Source organism: Myxine glutinosa, chromosome 10, assembly GCF_964187855.1.
Source record: "Myxine glutinosa chromosome 10, kmMyxGlut1.1, whole genome shotgun sequence".
In the NCBI taxonomy this organism is placed as follows: domain Eukaryota; kingdom Metazoa; phylum Chordata; class Myxini; order Myxiniformes; family Myxinidae; genus Myxine; species Myxine glutinosa.
This window is the reverse complement of record NC_136270.1, coordinates 37136822-37160145: the sequence shown is the minus strand read 5'-3', so window position 1 is coordinate 37160145 and position 23324 is coordinate 37136822. Positions and strand designations below refer to the sequence as shown.

Sequence of the window (23324 nt, the reverse complement as noted above, 5' to 3'; positions counted from 1 at the left end):
TACGGTACTTGATATACCCCACAAGGGAGGGTTAATAACATGGCCCTTCCTGCCGCTACCGTGGCGTTTTTCATAGCAAACTTTTGAAACTCGCTCCTGCTGTTTAACACGAAACTGAAAGGGAGGAAGCCCGGGTTGTGCTCATTTACCAAGGAGCTAGCTAATGCTTGCCAAGCCAGCTGTTCCTTAACGGTTTTGAATGGAGTGCTTGCTCGAATGCTTAAACCACTTGGCGATCTCTCCACAAGAAACTTGGTAAATGAACACACCCAATGTTCTTGAGACCCCGACCATATATCGACTGTAATCTATATACCCCAAAGAGGAATGACCCTTCCTGCCGCTCCTATCGCTCCCATAGTGAGCGGGTGTACTAGTATAATAAAGTCAACATTGTGTCGTCTAGATACGGATGGAAATAAGCAAAGTATAAAAAGAAAACATTTTTGGAGACTGCATGAAATATTCACCAAATAACATTTCTTTAATATATATATATATATATATATATATATATGTATATATATCATGGCTGCACAATCAACCGAACAAGTATTGCACTTAGCGTATACCGTGATAAAATCGGTGTTAAAGCTGTTGCCATTCTTCAACTATTCATTTATTTATTAATTTTTGTTGACACATCGAATGCATTTTCATGAAACGTACTATTAGTACACAACTCGATTTGAACGGTGACAATATTATTGGATCTTAACAAATGAAATCAATAAGTTGCGGGAGCTGTTGTTGCAAACTTCATGCCAACGGTAACAGCAACAAATTCTGGTTCCACTTCTAATTGAACATGGTAAGGCAATTCAATGTACATTCAACCGTGGTGTCCGATGCGACCAAACGGACAAATCACCGGGGCTTATTTCAAGTTAAAAATCCTCCCTCGGAGTTCCGCTTCAGCGGAGACACCTCCACGCAGGTACACCTCTTGTTAATTATTAACGCTCGCTCGCCTCCAGCCCCAACACACCGACTCATTTACAAGGTAGAGGTCTGCACGACTATCATGGCAGCAATCGGTTGAAAATCGCCGACCATATCCTGGCACGGGCACAGAAGGGTGGCAAATGGAGTCTGGCACCTTCTTTCCAAAGACTTGAAAATTTCAACCACCCCGACCGTAACCACAACCCCTTTGGAAGGAGATTTTTCACCGGTACGAGTGATATTAACACTGCATCGCACCTTGAGGACAGACACGCCAGCTTTACGGAGCCAGCAATTTTCACAGGTAACAGTAATAAAAGATGTCTTCAAAATGTCATCTCAGCACTTCACAACAAAAATAAATAACGCTTCATCATCAGGAAGCTGGACATTATATAAAGTACAACAGAACCCGACCATTTACATTGTACTGTACAACAGTTCTTACAGTTGAGTTGTAATTACGAATAATACAGTATTGTCATATTCACATGTGTACACAAATTGGAAATTCGTACCAATTTAGAAACATTTGTTTCTTTTTGAGGAATAAATGGGAAAATGGTTTTCTTCAGTCAATTGTTCGGCGATTCCGAGTTAAAATATCATCATATTCATGAAACGCTGGCTGATGCGAATGCACACCTGTCTTTTATGAGCGAATAGATGCTCGGAAGTTAGCCAATCAAATCCCTTGATGAATATGTTCTGTTTTCTACCGATTAATTTGATGCCCCAAAGTATTCCCAGCTTGTTGTGGGGTCAACTGGAGAACATATTTGGCCCAGGCCTTTCACGAACTGGCTGGCCAGACCCGATTTTTGACTGTCGGTGATAAAAATTTGTAATTTGTTCAGCGTGCTGTTGATGACTCGCCTAATATTTCCAGAAGAAACGATGGGATCTTTAACATCTACGAAGAACCCATCGATGTTGGTTGACGGATCACCAAGATGGCGGGTTATAGCGAGGCTGGGATTGTAACCCAGGCGAGACGCCTTAGAGGTGATTGCACGTTCCTGAAGGTTATCCTGCCAGTCTTCTCTTCTATATTTACCTGCGCCCCCAAAGGTGGATGGAGGTTATGTTTTCACCCCTGTCTGTCTGTCTGTCCATTTGTGAAAACGATATCTCAAAGTTGTGGACGGATTCGGACGAAATTTGGCAGAGAGGTAGCGGATGTGACAATGACGAAATTATTAAATTTTGTTGAAGATCCGGATTCGGATCCGGCTACTAGAATTACTTAATTTTTTAAGTGATTCCTCACCATTGGGGGATATGGCTAAAACCAAGATATAGCAGGATATTTCAAAAAGTTACGGATGGATTTGCACGAAACTTGTTGGACAGGTTGTGTGTGTGACGAGGAAGAATCGATTCAATTTTGGTGAAGATCCGGATCCGGATCCAATTTGTAGAATTTTTTAAAGGTGATTCTTCACCATTGAGTGATTATGGTCAAAAACGAGGGGTAGATCAGGGTATAAAAGACTGGACCTATGGTGATTCCTGTGATTGATTTTGATCAAATGCGATTCTGCATTGTGATTTTCTGGTCTACTTTGAGATACAAAACGTAAACTTCACCAGGTGGAGGTATGCTCGCTACTGAGTGCCGTTCTAGTTATACATACGATAATCCTCCAAAAGTTACATCCTCATTACTTTCATTTTGTTTTGTTGTCCTTTTTCTTTCCAGAAATATTGATTGCAGGTATTTATTAAAATTAGGAACACCTTCCCAAAAAATACTCAGTTCTTGAATCAGGGTATTGTGCTTATCGTTACAGCAGCAATTTTATGTTTTACAGTCACGCTACAAAACTGATTGTGTTCCCTGAATTTCAGCCTTCTGTGGGACTAGTACAGTAGAAAGCATCTTTTCTGGCAATTACACCCAGCAAAAGCAATTAATACTCCAGATTGAAAAAAATTTCGCTTCACAGTGTATTCTTTTCACAAAATAATAGCTTGTAGAGTTTCTTTATTAAACCATCTAATTGTTTATTTTACAATAGACACCTACGCCATTCCGCAATCGGTTATATCTGGTCCTTCAGAATCCAATTTTTAATGTTCCATCGATTATTATTATTTTTTTTTTTCTGTCTTTCTTTTGTTATTTCCGTTTCCTTTGCAATCTTAAATTATTTCCTACCCAGCTGGAATTCAGATAAATTTAAATTCTGCCACCGCTCCCTCCGCTCCACCTTCTGTAACCGAGTTGGAATTTTTTTTACCCAAAATGGAGCAACCCTTTTCCATTCGTATGTCCAAGTGGGTTTCTAAAAAGCAACCATTTGTAGAAGCGGATTAAAAGTGAGTAATTTTGGAATGTTATTTAATGCTCTGTTTTTGTAAACACAATTGTCCTTAAAATTCAGGCAAGATATATGAGTCTTGTGAAATTGCTGGACAAAAGAAGGAACCAGCAGCAGCAAAAGTGGTGACCAAAGTTATTGTGATGGAAAACAAGCTTTGATTTAAAAGTTCCAAATACCTCTCGAGCAGGAAAAAGAATGAAACGAATCCCAGTTGCAGGGAAATATTGGGGGAAACTTGCACCTTTATCGAGATCTGAATGTTGACTGGCTCGGCGGTCTACGGACCACTGATGAGGCCCTGCACCTGTCGCACCCCTCCAGCTGTAAATGGTGCTTTAACAAAGATGGCCGCATTCGTTTCCATAGTGAAATGAAGTGCACTTTACAGAGAGTCGTCAAGTGAGTCTCGAAGGATTACTTGGTCCCACTGGATTGGTGTTCTCCGCGGACCATGTGCGATGAGAATTCGTAGCGGTCATGACTGCGGTGTCCGCAAACATTGCACTCGAAGGGATCACGGAATCCATGGCATCCCATGTGGATGGTGAACATGACATGGTCGAGGAAAAGCACCCGGCAGTGTCGGCAACGGAAAGCCTGCAGTTGTTCCCCACTGGCGCTCACCACGCGGAACATCTCCTGCGGCCATCCGTTGGTCGTGCGAGGAGCCTCGACAGCGGCCAATTTGTCTTCACCCGCATCTTGCCCTCTCTGTCGATTAGCAAGCGAATAGTCTGTGGGCGAAGCTGTAGGCCACTGCTCCGGCGGCGGTACGTTCTCGCCGTCCGTCGGACAACGGCCGCTTCGTCCGGGCGAGTCTTCTTGCATCAAGACCCGATTCCCATCGCCGTGTAGTTGGGAAAGTCCCACTTGGTGTCCCGAGTTAGCAATGTAACTTTCCAGGCCAAACGGACGGGTACACGGCTGTGTATTTGCCAGGCCTCGCGGGTAGAATAGAGAGTAAAGGCCGGGGAATGAAGGTTGCAGGTCTGGGGAAGGTGCGCTGTGCATCTGAATGACTGGCCTCAAGGAATCGGACCCCGGATATGGCATGGAGCCCATAATTGAAGGCTCGCTCACTCTTGTAGCTGCTGCAGGTGCTTGTTCGGACAAGCCGTTGTATCCGTGGGGACTTAGTAGCATCGGCCAGTCTCCAGTTCCTAACAAAAAAAAGCAATATGAAGCAACTGACCAACAATGCACCTTCATCAGCAATTCAAAAGGTATTCAAACAAACAGCACAAGTCGTATTTTCCGAAGCAGTTGAACAGTATTGTTGGGAACACAATAAAGCAAAACCCACATCAGTTGCAACAGTTGCAAAGCAACATATGCAGAGAAAATAGTGAAAAGGTAAATTTTGTATTATTTTTCTTTCTTTAACACTTATTATATACTGTACATAACATGATGAGCATACCTGTCGTCAATAAATATTCTGACATTATATGCCAATGATGAATTGTCTTGGGCCATGAATATGGGACATTTCCATAATGGCGCGTGTAACCAGACGTGGCCCGACTGCGACTTTCATTTCATTCACCAAAAGGTGGAGTACGAGCGTGCCAATGCTTCTTTGCACAAAACCAATTTTCTCTGATTCACAAATATCAAATGTTTGACTTTTTCAAAAATAAAAAAAGATATAATAACGAGAACAACCATTCACAGATTGCGCGTACCCTCACCCGGACTTGTTTTGTGTGGTTTTTATAGTACGGTATGTATTTTATAGACACGCTCACATTCCAATTGTACCACATATACTTGTACCGTATATACAAAGAAACAGACAGACAAGCGGAATACTCTATCCTCTAGCGAGGGTAATAATAATTAAATAATAGGTTACACCTTGCAAGGAATTTCAACACATGAGGCCAATTAGCCCATCAAGTCTGCGCAATGGTTGCCAACCTATTGTTGTTTGTCCTTACTTTATATATATTTTTTTAATGCAATGAAGCAAACCTTCTTAATTATTCGTCCATGTGTCTATTTCTCTGTTTATCCATAAATGTTGTTTACATGTGTACACAAACTTAATGTGGTATTTTAACCGATCCTTCCTCCTTATATTTGCAGAGTTTATTGTCATCGTTGATCTCCTTCTTTACTACACAATAAGCATCGAGACAACTACCGGTACTCACCTATATGCAAGCACACTCAACACAATCTGGTGAGTACAATTGAGGCGGTGTATAAGCATTGCAGGTTCTGAGGGACTTTATCGAGGCAGTGATGGGTAAAATAAAATTTACTCTTCACTTGTTGCCCATGCCACAGGAGCATTTAGTTATTCCGCCAGCTTCGCGACTATAACATTCTCTTAACATGTCAAAGCCTTATGAGGAGACATTAAAGGCATTAGGCCCAGGTTTCCTCTCCATTTTATTACACATTGCTATATATATATATTGGATGCTCCCCCAATTATTTGTCAATTGATAACGACGGATTTGTGTGCCCCCCACCATCTTCACCTTCCATGTCTCATCCCACATGCCTGCTTCCTATATAATGTCCAGGTCCCACTTGTCCGCTTCCGTGTGTCCATGTCTCGAGCGAAGTCAGAATTCCCATGCGTCAGCATGTGCGTGTGGTTGTTAGTTCGCGCTATCTTGTAACAGACCTTCCAATATTTTCGAGGGAAACCACAATTGCTTTGTAGCCAATGTACAAGCCACCACCTTGTGTGCAGACAAGTCCTAGCTCTACCTCATGTATCGAAGGCCTTCGGGATGTAACAAAAGAAATGCATCGTCTCAGTTTGACCCTTCATTTCACTACAACAAGTTACATGGAGTAGGTTTTTTTTTGTGTATACCCAGACAAAGTCTCATGGAAGAGCTAGAACACAGAATGGAAGAGGACATAGGTAATAATGAGGGTTCGGGGAGAATGCAAGGGGTGGACGAGATGGAAACAGCAAAATTTTGGGAGGTTGTAGAAAAGAATTCATGGTTTTGGATGGGGTATGATTTGAGATGGTGGTGAACAGCTGTTGTGAAGACCTGGAGGGAAGACTAAGATTGAAGAGAGTGCGGAAGTTGGTTCCACAGATAGGAAAACGAGGAACAAATGGGTGGTGAGTAGTGGTTTTGAATTTTGGCAGTTTCACTAGGAGGCGGTTGCTGGTGGACCGTGTGCGGCCTGCAGATATCTGGGAGGGGGGAGTGGAGGGGCGCACGGAGAGGACAGAGGTTGCAAGATCAGGAAGGAGGTGGAAGAAGACAGACCACCGACCTGTCGACGATGGCGAAGTGATATGCCTATAGACTCAGCTTCATTGCAAGATATTCCAATGATCTTTAAGGCCTAGGTTTCCAAGGTCTTGAAGGCCTTGGTGAGTCAGAAGTTGGCTACGAGAGTGGAGGAAGTCAGTCGTCCAAGAGTGGAGTTGGCCGTGGATTCCATAGGCAGACAGTTTTGAGAGTAAGGCAGGATGCCAGACTGTATCAAAAGCTCGAGATGTGTCCAGAGAGACTGCCCTGATCTCATGTCTGATATAGTGGGCCTCCAACCATTGTTTGGAGAACAATGGAGGACAAACAATAGGTGGTAGAGTGAACAATAGGTGGAAATCATTCTCTCGTATCTCATCACAAACAGGGAGTTGACACCAGGGAATGCAGTGATTATAGCCTGGGGCAAATGATTTGTGTTAACAATCTACATGAACTGAGAAGTCCCAATAGGTAGTTGATGTAAGTCGCTACTTCCTGTAACAATACATACAGGGTGGAGTGTTGCAGTGATGGTTGTCCTTCTGGAAGTTTCTCCCATCTCCACACAGGATCTCTGGAGCTCAGCCAGAGTGACCATCGGGTTCTTGGCCACCTCTCTTACCAAGGCCCTTCTCCCCCGATTGCTCAGTTTGGCCGGGTGGCCAGCTCTAGGGAGAGTCCTGGTTGTTCCAAATTTCTTCCATTTAAGAATTATGGAGGCCACTGTGCTCTGGGAACCTTCAATGCAGCAGAGATTTTTTTGTCGGCTTCCCGTGATCTGTGCCTCGACAAAATCCTGTCTCTGAGCTCTGCAGGCAGTTCCTTCGACCTCATGGCTTGGTTTTTGCTCTGATATGCATTGTCAGCTGTGAGACCTTATATAGACAGGTGTGTGCCTTTGCAAATGATGTCCAATCAATTGAATTTACCACAGGTGGACTCCAATCAAGATGTAGAAACATCTCAAAGATGATCAAGAGAAATGGGAGGCACCTGAGCTAAATTCCAAGTGTCATAGCAAAGGGTCTGAATACTTATGTAAATGTGATGTTTCAGTTTTTTCTTTTTAATAAATTTGCAAAACTTTCTAAAATCCTGTTTTCTCTTCGTCATTATGGGGTATTGAGTGTAGATTGATGAGGGAAAAATGAATTTAAACGATTTCAGCATAAGGCTGCAACATAACAAAATGTGAAAAAAGTGAAGGGGTCTGAATACTTTCTGAATGCACTGTATGTGTATTTTTTGCTGTAGATAAGATACAAAAAAACACAATACTATAACGGCACTCGGTACAGAGCATACCTCCGCCAGGTTAACAGTTTACGTTTTGTATGACACAGAGGCCAGATCTGGATTCGGACCTGAACCAATAATCTAATCTGCTTGTTATTGTCACTTTTTCATCCACCAAGTTTTGTAATAACACGTCCACAACTTTTTGAAATATCATGCAACATATCCTTTTTGGCTGCATCTCTCAATGGTGAATAAATGACTTAAAAAATAAATAATTATCTGATCCAGATCCGTCCGTATTCGGATCTTCATCAAAATCCAATTGATTCGTCCTTTTCACACACACAACCTCTCCACCAAATTTTATTCGAATCCGTCAACAACTTTTAGAGATATCGTGTTCACAAACGGACAGACAAACAAGAAAGGACAGCCTGACAGGTAGATTAATTGTGTAATAAATATAAATAAATAATTATCATAAAATAATTGATTTATTAATCAATTGGCTAATGGCATACCTAAACCACCACTGTTTCATCCAAATTTGTGACCTTTTGAAAATTAAGCAATACATTTTTATAATTATTTATTTGAACTTTCATTTGATTATTTAAAAAACAAGTAATAAATAATTCACGCTGTTGAAACCAAAGCTTTCAGAATCATTGGAATCTCCCACGATGAAGCTGTTTCTGAGGGCCTCTTACTCTCTCACCGCAGGCAGGTTGGTGGTCTTTCTGTCTTCTACCGACTCCTCTCTGGCCTCCTCCCCCAAGCCCTCTCCCTCCCACAGATCTCCCGATGTCCCTGCTCTCCATCTTGTCTCCCGCTCCCTTTATCATATGTTTTATGTGTCAGTTTGTCTTTTTGTGATCAATGTTAACTCTTACACGAGCCTCGATCTTGTATACAAAAATTTTTACAAAAATATCGAATAATGAAATCATTAATCGATTCATTGATAAAGCAATCAATCAAAAATACCCCTTACAGCCAAATCACTTGGTCAATGTCATGTCCAAATTTCAGGTTCCTAGCTCAAAGGATGGCTGATATCGCCTAGACAAGCACACGTGAGAACTTTGACCTGTGACCTATATAGTTTAAAAAAAACCATTGACAGCCTCACTTTTGTCCTTCGGAATACTCTGGTAAAGTTTGCTAAAGACAGCTGAAAGCGTTCGCAAGTTATCACGCTTACAGACAAAGAAACAAACAAACGAGACAGACTGACATATGACGAAAACTTTTAATTTTTGTCATAACAGACAGGGGTGTAACCACAACCTCCACCCACCTTAGGTGGTGGAGGTAAAAACAAAGCACAATAGTCCAACGAATGACCTTTTATTCTGGAACTCAGTCATTTCAAGGTATGAATGAACTTTCCTACACATCTATAAAAATGTTCTCCCCAGAAATTAACACATAGTTCTCCTCCCCTCCCCAATCCCCCACCGCTCCCCCATACCATCACAGCCACCCCAACCCTCTTGATTTCTCAGATCTGTGTTTACTACTCCAATACCAGGCCGTTGATCTTTTCTTTCCCACTTTGTTAGTTAAATGCTTAGATTATTTTAACCCATGAGAAGCAAACCGGGCTGTACTCGATAACCAAATTGACCTTTCAAGGCCAGATGACGCATTTGGTGTTAATGTCAGTTTTCCACAAAACGTGCAAGTCTGAAACTGATCTTTGGTCAATGGGGTTGAACGACATTCTAAATGGCGACCTTAACTTTGAACCCTCTTTGACATAAATTGATTTCATGGTGGTTTACTCCTGATGCAAGCAAGCACAGTCTACTCCTCGTTGGCTCATTTGCGAAATAAATCGATGATGTGCCTCACACCAATAAAGAAAACGAGATCGGTAAATGCAGGTCCGAGAAATGGTTGAGGACGCGTTCAAAAAATACCGGGTTTTTTTTACAGCTAAAATGGCCGCCAGTCCGCTATCTTTGATTAAATCGCTAAATAAAGTGAGGTGCACATGTATGCTGTCATCTACTGTATGCCATCATGTACTGTGCTTTTCTTAAGTTTGAACAAAATCGGTTCATGCATGCTCAAGAAATGGTTGGGGACATGTTTACGTAACAAAATGGCCACCTTTCGGCCATATTGGATCTGATCTCGAAAGAAAATGACGTGCATACGTAAGAAAGACATTCGTTATCTGTGCGCCAAGTTTGAATGAGATCGGTGAATGCATGTCCAAGAAATGATTGAGGACGTGTTCAATACTGGGGTTTTTTTTTTTACAACTAAAATGGCCGCCAGTCTACCAGTTGGCCATCTTTGATTAAATCGCTAAATAAAGTGAGGTGCACGTGTATGCTGTCATCTACTGTATGCCATCATGTACTGTGCTTTTCTCAAGTTTAAACAAAATCGGTCCATGCATGTTCAAGAAATGGTTGGGGACATGTTTACGTAACAAAATGGCCACCTTTCGGCGATATTGGATCTGATCTCGAAAGAAAATGACGTGCATACGTAATACGTCATTCGTTATCTGTGCGCCAAGTTTGAATAAGATCGGTGAATGCATGTCCAAGAAATGGTTGAGGACGTGTTCAATACTGGGGGTTTTTTTTTTTTACAACTAAAATGGCCGCCAGTCTACCAGTCGGCCATCTTTGATCAGATCGCAAAATAAAGTGAGGTGAACGTGTGTGCCATCGTGTGCTGTGCTTTTGTCAAGTTTGAACAAAATCGGACCATGCATGTCCGAAAACATCTCCGCAGTTTGCGGTTTCATTTTCAGCCAGACCCTTCCCTCGTGGGTTTCAAGATGGCGGTGCATTGCTCTCTCACAACATTCCCCATCTCTACCTGCAATCTTTTTTTCGCCCATTAACTCTGTCTTACTTGTGGGTTACTGTGATCTCTTTCCCTCTCTGTCTCTCCATATCTCTCTCGGTCTCCCTCTTCATCTCTCTCTCGCCCTCCTCTGTACCTATTCATCCATCCTCTTCCTTGTTCTCTCTAACTGTCCCTCACTACTTCACTGTCAATTATGTTCCCCTTTACCCTTTGTACCTTGATTCTTTGATGAGCGTCCATATGTTGTATCTTATTGAAAAAAAAAAAAAAATTAATTCATTATTTTTTTTACAAAATTACCTTCAAGTTAATAAGCCCCAAATGAAGAAACAAAACGGGGAAATTGACTCAATTCCCAACCTATAACTTAATGCATTTGCACTTAGGATGCAACATCAGCATAAACTGTGCTGACAGGTTGGCCTAGAGGTATGCATTCTCGTCTCTAAGCTGCTTAGCCTTGGTTTGTTGACCTTTGTCTAGCCCAGCTATAAACTACCACCCTGGTGTTTCACAGGCAGGATCAATGTGTGTGCCATCTCGGATGACGTTAATCCCTCGGATGACGTTAAACGGGCATCCCATCTTCCCCCATTGGTTGGTGGCCCTTATAGATCCCCTGGTGTCTTTCACGAAGAGTATGCGTGCTATTCCCGGCACCATCAAGCAGATTTCCAATTCCTGCGATAACCAGCAGAGGGCACTGCATCAGCGGCACAGCCAGGCCCTCAGCCAATGATGCTACCCCGCAGCATTGTGCGGCATACGAAGGAAGAAGAAGAAGAAGCACAGTCTCTGCCCTTCAAAAGGATATCATTTGATGGTTGTGTCTAAGAGTCCAAAACCTTTCCAGTGCATTCTGTCTCATGGCAAGTAATACACTTGGTGGTTTGCCATTACCTTCCCAGTGGTAGTAGTCAGAGCAGTAATTTGGAATTAGGCCAGATTCAGGTCCACCCGAGTGATTTGAAAGAGGTTGTGCTGATATTCTCCAAACATACTTTTTTGTGTGTTACGTTGTGGTCCATGGCCCCACAAACCTGTGTCGGAGACCACCCCATGGTGACCCCATGCCAGGCTGCAATACCCAACTTAGCCAGTTCACTTGCTGTTCCAGTAGTCTGATTATTTGCAGTTGTGCAGTCAGTGGATGCTTTGAATGTGCTGACGTGGAATATGGTCCAAAGTGTGTGGGGGAATATGATCCACACACGCACACGCGAATGTGCCACTGACAAAGTGGAATATGGTCCAAAGCAAAGTGGGTGAAACATTATTTTTAAGTGACGGAATTACAATTGGTTTATTGCACACTGTAGTTGGAACGAAATATAAAACGAAAACGATATATAAGTTGGAACCCTCCCACAGATCTCCCGATGTCCCTGCTCTCAAATGTTGTGTTTGTGTGCTTCCGCTTCTCTCCCCATCTTGTCTACTGCTCCCCTTATTATATAGTTCCCCTTATTTTATACTTTGTGTGTCTGTTGTGATTTTTATTTTGTGTGATAAATGTTAGCTCTTTCACGAGCCTCGATCCTGTATACAAAAAAAAAAGAAAAAAAAGAAAAAGCAATCTGAGAGTTTATAGTCGGGATGGGAATCAAACCCAGGCTATAGACAACTCAAAGGTAAGTGCACTGTTCTGCACAAACCCTATAGCTGCATGACGTCAGGGTGAAATACACTTGTCTCACATCATCAATCACGCATCATCAGAGTTCATCCACACATTAGTCAGGTTCACTATGTTTTTTTTCGTTCAAAATCATGGTAGATTAGCAAACCTATACATTTTTGGAAACGTTATTACATGGAAAATCTGAAAATCAATGTTTACATTTGCCAATTCCGACCAATTCGACCAATCGACCAATTCCATTCGACCAATCGCTTCGTTCGACCAATTCGACCATTCGACCAATCGCTTCGATCGACCATTCGACCATTCGACCATTCGACCAATTCGACCATTCGACCAATCGCTTCGATCGACCAATTCGATCGATTCGATTCGATCGACCATTCGACCAATTCGATTTGCCAATCAATTTGACCGACCTTTGCTTGTGTGGAACGGACTGTGAAAACGATGCGGACTATATTGTCGGATACGACACACAGGACAGTGATGACGAACTCTGAATGGCATATTCTGTAATCGTGTATGTTTGATGCCATTGACTGCCTGTGTATATTTTGTCATTGACTGCCTGTGTAGATGTGAAGTTATACTGACTGCATGTGTATATATGATTTTGCTGACTGCCTGTGTATGTTTGGTGATATGAATTATTGTGACACATTTTGATGTTATTAACTGCCTGTACAAAATGATAACATGTATTTGATTATGCAACTTATCGCGAATATAAAGACAGTATTTTGCAATTCAAAACCTTTGATTCGTGTCTTACCATTCCCCATAGCACTAATTTGATACTTTCATTGGATTCCTTGTCCCTGAAAATATAGGTTTAGTATATTTTAAAAAGTTTTTAGGGTAATTAGAGGCAGAAATAGAACAAAATATGTATTTTACAGTGGCCATTTTGAAAATCCAAAATGGCCGCCATACAGGTATCTCTCCAAATGTAAACATTGATTTTTAGTTTCCTTATGCTATAACCTTTCCAAAAATGTATAGGTTTGCTAATCTACCATGATTTTGAACGAAATATAATTTATTGACATCGTGAACCTGACTACATGTTACATAATAATGCTTTCCTGGTCACAAATAAAAGGTAGATGAGGATTTTCCCACCTTTCTATCTCCTGCTCTTCCAACTCCAACATCACCCTTTTCCCCGAATGCCAACATAGTGTGGCACTTATAAACGACAGTGAAAGGTTATCTTTGTGCATGTCCGGGATAACAGATAATTTCACTGCATTCTTTGCGGTGTTGATATCTCACTTAAATTAAAACTTTCATTGTGGAAAAGCAGAAACAACGAGAATGGCCCTCAGTAGAGAGCAAACCTCCACCTGGTGGGCCATATCACTCACTGGTGACGAATCACTTAAAAAATTATACTACGTGGATCCGGATCCGGATCTTCACCAATATTGAATCGATTCTTCCTTGTCACACACACAACCTGTTCAACAAGTTTCGTCCTTGTCACACGCACAACCGGTCCAACAAGTTTCGTCCAAATCTGTCCATAACTTTTTGAGATATCCTGCTATGTATCGTGTTTGTCCCTATCTCCCAATGGTGAAGAATCACTTTAAAATGTTAGTAGTCTGATCCGAATCCGGATCTTCACCAAAATCGAATCATTTCGTCCTTGTCACATACGCTACCTCTCTGCCCAATTTCGTCCGAATCCGCCCACAACATTTTGAGATATTTTGTTCACAAACGGACAGACAGACAAACGGACAAACAGACAGACAGGGGTGAAAACATAACCTGCATCCACCTTTGGTGGCGGAGGTAATGAAGAACTAGTTTTGCTCATGAAGAATCGTGTCGATCTGCTTGGCTGGAAGTGTCGAACGATGGATGAAACCAGCAGAACGTTGATCGAGGTATGCTAATCTATGGAAGAAGTTTGGGACTCAAGGAGAAGCTGACGTTTCGGGCGTTAACCCTTCATCGGAGCAAAAAATGGATTAACGCCCAAAGCGTCAGCCTCTCCTCGCCTCACACGGCATTCCAAGATCAACTTCCTATTGATTTCCTCCATTTTTTCACCTTGATAAAACAATTTGAGACTTGACTTATGAATGTCGCATTACCGCGTAAATGTGAATGTGGAAAAGCAAGCTTGGAGGAGGAAAGTGGGAAGAGGAAGGGAAACATTGAAGAGAGTGAGAAAGTTATGGGTGGAAGGGAGAGTTCCGCAAACGGTTCGGAAGACTTGGCATCACGTACCTGGGGCTTTCAAAAGGTTACCGGTCAAAAAATTACGTGCGGCGCAACGTACACTAACCCGATCCATGAGTACCGTAAAATGGGGTGAATAGGGACAGCAAGGTGAATAGAGACACAAACTGAAAAAAAAGTTCGGAAACTTTTTTCGCTGAAAATTGATAACCATACTGATTTGTTGATATTTGGGTTGAAAGTGTTCTCTTGTTTTTTTAAAAAGCAACTTATAGTCCCTATTAACCCCATATATGGGTTAAATAGGAATAAATAGGATTTTTATGGCTGTCCCTGTTCACCCCGTTTTACGGGTGAATAGGGACAGTCACTAATACAAAAAAATAATAATCAAGAAATCGGGACAGTTTGGAGGAACTTTTTATCCCATATTTTTTTTCATTGGCACCGTGGTTTATATTATGGGTGCATATTATGTGCATCCATCTGAGCTATCAATTTAGCAATAAGTTGGAAACTCAGGATTGTTTCTTGATTATTATTTTTTTTGTATTAGTGACTGTCCCGATTCACCCGTAAAACGGGATGAACAGGGACAGCCATAAAAATCCTATTTATTCCTATTTAACCCATATATGGTGTTAATGGGGAATATAAGTTGCTTTTTAAAAAAACAAGAGAACACTTTCAACCCAAATATCAACAAATCAGTATGGTTATCAATTTTCAGCGAAAAAAGTTTCCGAACTTTTTTTCAGTTTGTGTCCCTCCCTATTCACCTTGCTGTCCCTATTCACCCCATTTCACGGTACCTGGTTAGCTTTCACTAAGATATCCCAAAAATTTTTTTTGATCCATTGGGCATACCGCCCACACTTCAACCACATCAGCAGGTAGATGATGAGTTGGAGGTCATCACTTTAGTTAGCGACGTGGCAGGTAACCATTTAACATACTGACATCACACAGCAATAGTATCGATCACAAAAAGTCAAATCGTTATCGAAACATACATAAAGCTGTGAAAGGGGCTATGGAATGCGATGCACTTACCCACAATCCTTTGGGGTACTGAGCTTTTTCTTTTAGTGCTGGTGTGAGCCAAGTGGCTAAAGAGAGAAGATTCTAGTACTGGATTTGTGCCCTGTTCTGCCTCGTTACAATCCCCACCATCTGGCCCACCTGTGTGCAAAAATGCACATCATTTGGCAAGGAAATAATATTTTAACATCGAGATCGAGCTCAGGCTCATGGAGGAGGTCGCACATGTAGCACATGCAGGACAAGGACACGTTTAGAGATATCGGTGTACTTTTGACATGAATTACAAGGACACAATGGTACAACATATGGTATTTGAAGCTGGGATTCCAGCATCCTGGATTCCGTGCTCAGATGGGAAAACGAGACCTTTTTAATTGTCGCAAACACCACGAAATAAACAGGTAAACGGTGTGAATACCGTTTTTCTGATCAGGTAAGGAATGATCCATCATTGCTGTTCTTGGTGCCAACACCTAGCAATCGGACAATGTCAGCAGTAAATGTGCTTACGAAGGTATTTGAAACACAACAATTGTGCTTTTCCTGGAAAACATTTCCTTGTGGGTCAGAGATATAATTAATTATTAATAATCACAACCCGATATAATAACGACATTTCCTTGTATTTTGCAATATTTGCATTAATAATTTATAAATATATGGTATATACATGTCTATCAAGGTATTGTGTCACAGGTCAGGAGTTCATCACCTTCCTCTTTTTGTAAGCCCGACAGGTGAACCACAGGTGATGCAAGACAATAAAGTAACAAGAGGAGACAATTTGGTGGCTCATCGTACCTGTACCTGGGAGTAGTTCTAATTATACAGATAACTTAAGCAAGGTGTTTAGCCAACGTGTAGTGGGATGTCTGACTGCTTTGTAAATATATCATCCTGTGATCTTTAACATCCACAAAATAAATGGAAAAGGACAGCCGACTTTACCTCTTCATCTGAAGGAGCACTGCACCAGGTAGTGTACTCCTGTTGACCAAGGTTCATAATATAATTAGTCCCATCCCCTGCTGGTTTTGTAACCGTGTGTGTGTGTGTGTGTGTCTGTGTGTCTGTCTGTCTGTGTCTGTCTGGGCCGTAACTTTTTTTTTACCATTTGAGCTCTTGTCCTCAAATTTTCAACAAAGCTTTATTATTAATAATTAATATTATTAATTTTTTAATATTATTAATAATATTATTAATAATAATATTATTAACTTTATTATTAATAAGGTCAATTAATAATTTGGTCAAAAGGTCAACATCACATAAGATCGTCAATTTTCATCCAATTGACATGAAATTTAAATTTACCTTTTGAATTTTATCATCAAATTTTCAACAAAGCTTTATTATAATAATATGGAGAAGGTAAATTAATAATTTGATCAAAAGGTCAACGGTCAACATCACATAAAATCGTCATTTTTCATCCAATTGACATGAATCAAATTGTTACGGACCGCGGATAAGATGTTGTGTTTGCCGAGCGGATGGCACCGCGGCCGAACAGTTGCCCCGACTAACCCGATTCCCGAACGTTGGCCGGATCGCGCCACAGATATTCAATGGGGAAAAGACTAAAGCGAAGGATGTGAAGAAGAAGAAAGACAAAGGGTAAGGAATACGAATCTAATTTATTTACTATTTACAACCAAAAGTAACCAAGGAAGAAGGAAAGATAAGAAAATAATTTACAGAAGAATTCAGAGACACAGTGCAACGCATATAATGTAATATTAAGAATTTGCATCTTGGGTCACTGAATTGGTTCACCAATCAAAAGCTACAAGCCGGTTGCTATTTAGAGCAAAAGGTCAAGGTTATGTAAAATCACCAATTTTCACCCAATTGACCTGGAATTTTAAGAATTTGCATATCAGGTCACTCACTGAATTGGTTCACTAATCAAAATGCAGGAGTCGATTGTTTTTTTTTTTAGATCAACAGTCCAAAGGTCAAGGTTGCATAAAATTGTCAATTTTCGTCCAATTGACCTGAAATTTTAATAACTTGCATGTTGGGTCACATAATTATTTCACCAATCAAAAGCTAGAAGCCGATTGTGTTTTTAGATCTAAAGGTCAAGGCTGCATAAAATCAACAATTTTCAATTTGCTTTTTTTTTAAAAACACTTTTCTCGTTATTTTGAACATATGGAAGAAGAAGATGTCTGAATACAAACGGACGCGGACAGGCTTTGCATTTTCAAATGCTTTCTATTGTTTTTAAGTCATCCTGCAGTTGGGGAACCCATCCAAGAGAGCTAAATGGCAAAATGATCAACTGAGCTACCACCAGACTTACACAAACATGACACGAAAAGATCACAAAAAGGAAACAACACTCCATGAGAACTACTTCAGAATAACTATTTCATAAACTTACTGGGAAAGGCCGAGAGAAGGTGAGAACGTTGCAGGTAACTATGGCAGCGATCAAGATGTTCCTCCAATGAGCTGCGTTGTTTGTAGCTCCGACCACAGAAGCTGCATTTATGTGGTTTTCCCACTGCAGGAAAGGGGGATGAGACAAATTTGGTGGTGTTTAAGGTGGGAGGTTAGGGAAAGGTGTCCATGATAACATTTCATTAATCACAGAATTAAAAAAAAATGATAATGACAAAGATGACAAGGCAGAGAAAGACCAAAGGAATGAAGGTGAGGCCACTTGTTGAGGAATGTGTGGTGCACGTCACGTGTGTTATGCTCTTTGTTATAGCAATGGTTTCAGGCCTCATTACCATTACAACACAACCTGGGGGACTTTTAAAAACTATAAAAAATTTAATTGTGTTGGAAAAATGAAATTCCAGAAATTCCTGCCCAGTTGGATAAAACTTTAAATTTAATTTGTCATTCCAAAGCATAGTTGACAAAATATCTTGTTGTACTTAGTGCAAAAGATGGTCGGATAGCCTAGTGTTATCGGGTTATTGATTTATAAGGTAGCCTTAGTTAAAAGGTAGTACAAAATAAGTCATGGTGCTTTTGCAAAAATCTTTGGATTGGTCACCTGAGCAGATCCAAAAACACCTCTCGGATTTTAGTACAAGGTGGATGATGATTCTTGCATGTTTGTAACTTCTGTGACAATCTAATCAATGGTGAGCTGCCAATGTTAGTTAGGCGGCTACCACCCATTATTAGGGTGAATCGCTCCCATTGAGATACAAGCATGAAATTTGGCCTCTGTGCTACTTCAGAAATACTCTTTAAATTCAGATGATTAGCCAACTCGTAATTCAACATGGCGGCCATTATTTTTTCAACATGGCTACCAAAATTGATAAAAGGTGCCATAAACTTTTTGAAATTGAATTTAGGATGTACGAGTATCAATACAAAATCACAGAACGACATATTATCTATAAGAGGTAGTTAAAATTTTCAATTTATCTAATGACATTTAAAATTTTAATGATTTTGGACTACCCTTGTGTTCTTAGGAGGAACCAAAGTTCATATAAAGAAAGAAATTCATATAGAAAAGATCATATAAAGGGGGTGCCTTGCATCTGGCAACTAAAATACATTTACTTCTTCGTGCAGCTCTATGAATCAAATTGGCGCCCCTTTATATGAACTTTTTTAGAGCATTACTTGGTTCGTCCTAAGAACACAAGGGTAGTACAGCATGCACACGAGAGATTTTTTTGAATGTCCCCTTTTATGCCTTTGTTGACGAAGTTGCCAGAGGCATTATGTTTTCAGGTTGTCCGTCCGGCTGTCCGTCCGTCCGTGATTTTAGCTCTTTCACGAGCCTCGATTCGGTATACAAAAAAAAAAAAAAAAAAAAAAAAAAATGTTTTTGTTACCACGATAACTTGAGAATGGTTGAAGGGATCTTAGTCAAACTTGGTGCAGGTATGTATAATGAGGTAAAGATTAACTGGTTCGATTTGGCGGTCAGGAGGTCAAAGGTCATGTCAGGTAAAAATCCTGTTACTGTGATAACTTGTGAACCAGTGATGGAATTCTGACCAAATTTGGTGCATTTATGTAGAATGATGTATGCATGAACTGATTTGATTTTGCGGCAAGAGTTCAAAGGTCAAGGTCTCTAATATGTCTATAACTTGAGAACGGCTGAAGTGATCGAATTCAAACTTGGTACAGGTATGTATAATGATGTAAAGGTTAGAAGATTATAATTTGGGGCCAGCAGGTCAAAGGTCAAAGGTCAAAGTCTGATATAAGTCTATAACATCAGAACATATCTCCACGCATGGCTGGCGGACTTCCTCTCTAGTCGTAGTCAACGTGTGGACCTGAATGGGTTTCTCTCATCTCCTCTTCCTGTTCAGGCTGGAGTTCCCCATGGCAGTGTTCTGGGCCCTGTGCTTTTTCTGGTCTTCATCAATGATCTCTCTGACTCTCTTTAAAATCCTCTCTATCTCTTTGCTGATGACTCCACTCTGCCGCTCCATTCCTCATCCCTCAGATCGGCAGTCTGCAGCCTCCTCACTCTCTGCAGATCTGGACAAAATCACAGACTGGTCAAACAAGTGGAACATGTCTTTCAATCCTGACAAATCTCACACTCTTACGATGTCTCTCCGAAAAGACCGACTGGACAACCCTCCCATCCACTTTCTGAATAATCCTCTCCAAGAAGTTCTGTCACTCAAGCTTTTGGGTCTCACTATCTGCCATGATCTTTCCTGGGAAAACCACATTTCAAAGCTGGCCTCCAAAGCCAGTCGCCGACTGGGCAGTGGGCATCCTCCGTCGTGCGAAGTCCTTCCTTGGCACACCTGAGCTCCTCACCGCATACAAGGCTTTCATTCACAGCTCAATGCAATGCTGCTCTCCCCTCTGGGCTGGTGCTCCTGCCTCACACCTAGCTCGTCTTCACGCTGTTGAAACCAAAGCGTTCAGAATCATTGGAATCTCCCGCGATGACGCTATCTCCGAGGGCCTTTCACTTACTCACCGCAGGCAGGTTGGTGGTCTTTCCGTCTTCTATCGACTCCTCTCCGGCCTTGCTTCCCCAGCTCTCTCTGGGCTCTGTCCCCCAAATATTCCTACAGGTCACGCAAGATCTGCCTGCAACTCTCTTATGATTAAACTGCCAAAATCAAGACTCTCTGCTCACCTTCACTCCTTCATTCCTCTTTTCTCCCGCCTCTGGAACAAACTCCCTCACTCTCTTCAATTCCACTCCTCCCTCCACGTCTTTAAAACAGCTGTTCACCACCATCTCTTATCTTCCCCCATCCAAAACCTTGATCTTTTCTACCCCTGCTAATTTCACCCCAAATCCACTTTTTGAAATACCAGCTTCTTTCCTGGAAGTCCTTGGTGTCTTTGTGTTTTATACTTCTCCCACCCCCTTCCCACACCTCCTCCCCCCAAGCCCTCTCCCTCCCACACATCTCCCGATGTCCCTGCTCTCAAACGTTGTGTTTGTGTGCTTCCCCTTCTCTCCCCCATCTTGTCTACCGCTCCCCTTTTTATATACCTTGTTTGTCTGTTTGATTTGCTTGTGTGATAAATGTTAGCTCTTTCACGAGCCTCGGTTATGTATATAAAAAAACAAACAAACAAACAAAAAAACAGCTGAAGGGATTTAAAGCAAACTTGGTTCAAGTATTATAATGATGTAATAATGTGGGCGGAGGCATATCAGTCGACTTCGTGACGTCGAAGATTGTTATTCTAGTTTTTAATCGTCTGGCATTTTCTACGAGCAATGGAATGTCCCTTCTTTTCTATAGTTTGCCACATGGCACATACCAGATAAAGGGGCCTTTTCTATGCCCCTGGCATTTTCCCCCAAGAATGATCTTGTATTTCCATATATGATTTAAATAAACATCTCAACTTTTTCATCAAGCAGGTCATCTTGATCTGCTTTTAAATCATCTTTCACCTCAGGCCCCCCGGAACCTTATTATTTACCTCCTTAGGGTAGTCTTTTTTGTTGTTGTTAGCCAACATTTTTTTTTCTCACATATTTCAACATTTTGCTCGTCTGCATCATTATTCCTCTGCGATTAGTCCTGCTTACCCATTCATTGAGAAACATCTCGACCAATCAAATTTGCCACGTGATCTGAGGGCGGAGTAACAGCGATTCAGACAGAAATGGCAGCATCTTCGACCAAAAATACAACCAAAAGGCTCACTTCGTCCAAAAAAAGATCCGTTTGTTTTTTGCATCTTTTTCTCAAAGATCGTTCGAAAATTGTCAGTTTCTCTGAGAAGAGTTGGCAGAAGGTTCAGATCTGAACTGTTCCGTTTGACCCATCGGCTTCCTCTGGTTTTGCCATCACGCCTGGTATTCAAAGTTCATGAACCAAGCTAATGTATGCAGATCGTGCTCTGAAACGCACAGCAAGAGCTGAAAAAACCTTTCTCATGTCATTTTTCTCAAAACTGCATGGGGTAAGGTGTTCTATGAACTCTCTAGCTCATTTCTGTTTCCTTAAGTGAATAACATGCTCTTCAACCATCTTATATTTTGTCCTTGTATGATGTACATGTCATGGAATTATTTTTGGACGCAGGTTGAAGGGGGAACGAATAGGTTCACGAAAGTGGTCTCCACCTGCATGATGACCTTTTGACCTTTCAGGGTAAGAAACTTCTCTTGAAATCCTTAGACACTTCTTACATCACAAAGGAAAATGGCTCCAGTTAACCATGCCTTACATTGTGGATGTTTAACTGTCTCCCTACAACTGATAACTGAACTACATGGAAACTGCACAACACGTAAATGTAAATCGACTTGATGCATCCCGGTAATGTAAGGGTATGCACACAAAGGGCAGGACACCATACCTGCATGAGTTCGGAGGTGACCGCTGAGAGCATCTCTCCGTCTGCACGCATAACTGCACATCGAGCATTTGTAGGGTTTTTCCCCTGTGTGCAGCTTCACATGTCGCAGTAGGTTTCCTTTCTGGGTGAACGACGCCCCGCACTGGTTGCACTGAAAGGGACGCTCTCCTGGTGGTGCAACAGCCACAGGGAGAAGCTTGAGGGAAAACCGCCATTGATATGGGCCTTTGCTATTTTTATTAGCATTGCGAGGAGGCATCATTAACGACTTCATGAGGCTCTGTGTGTTTTTTAACATCACAGTTGAGCAATCGCTGTGTACAAAAAGGTGAAGGTACATTCAAGTAGAATGCATTCACGATACAAAGATTCCCAATGTGTTTAATATAATGGAATGTAGAGGAATACATAAATAAGTTCTTGTTAGGCTATGAGCCAAGGGGGTTGGTCGGTACCATACAGATGGAGTAAGGCTCATTGTGATTTTTAGCAAGATATATGTCCCTAGATATGAAAAAAAAGTGATAGCAGTGTATAACTCTCGGCCATCTCTGTGTTATCACCCGAAATATTATTATACGCCCGCTTCGCTTCGCCAAAAAATGTGATATTTGCTAAAATTGGAATAAATATGTTTTTAAGGACCACAGAGTGCCAATAATTTGCATACTGGATGCCAACTAATATAGTAATAGAAATATAGAACATTTGTGGGGGTTATTTATCAAAATATTGATATAATGACAAAAAATATGTTAAATTTAGTGAAAAAGTGGTCGAAATCGCTTCGAGTTCAGAATTCACATTGTACATTTTTGTCAATATTTCAAAAATGAAAACTCCCAGAGTAACATTTGACCCCTCAAAATCTTCGCAAGGAACCACTGCATTGGAATATATCATTACTTTGTAATATGGTGGTTGTTTGGGGCACATATTTTGGCAAAGTTCAAAATATGTTCAACCATACCCCCTAATTTTGATATTTTGGAACGAAACATAGCTTTTGAACATTTTAGGTTTATTCGTCTACTACTTTTGGTATCTCAGTGTAATTTTTGGTATTAGCTAGTA

The 23324-nt window shown here is 41.2% G+C and overlaps 1 protein-coding gene across 6 annotated transcripts in view; it reads right to left on the bottom strand.

The window, feature by feature from the left end:
* Nucleotides 1-597: 597 nt before the first annotated feature.
* The window catches only part of LOC137434461 (zinc finger protein Helios-like), a 72048-nt gene continuing 49321 nt past the window's right edge, over nucleotides 598-23324 (bottom strand). For 3 of the 6 annotated variants that reach the window (XM_078785554.1, XM_078785555.1, XM_078785556.1), the window contains 4 exons: nucleotides 22251-22418; nucleotides 17851-17973; nucleotides 15471-15599; nucleotides 598-4432 (listed from right to left, as the gene is read on the bottom strand). In XM_078785554.1, the coding sequence (XP_078641680.1) occupies nucleotides 3687-4432; nucleotides 15471-15599; nucleotides 17851-17973; nucleotides 22251-22418 (1166 nt within the window). In that variant the 3' untranslated portion in view covers nucleotides 598-3686. The remainder of the gene's footprint in view (nucleotides 4433-15470; nucleotides 15600-17850; nucleotides 17974-22250; nucleotides 22419-23324) is intronic. The other 3 variants (XM_078785557.1, XM_078785558.1, XM_078785559.1) reach the window with 1 other exon arrangement.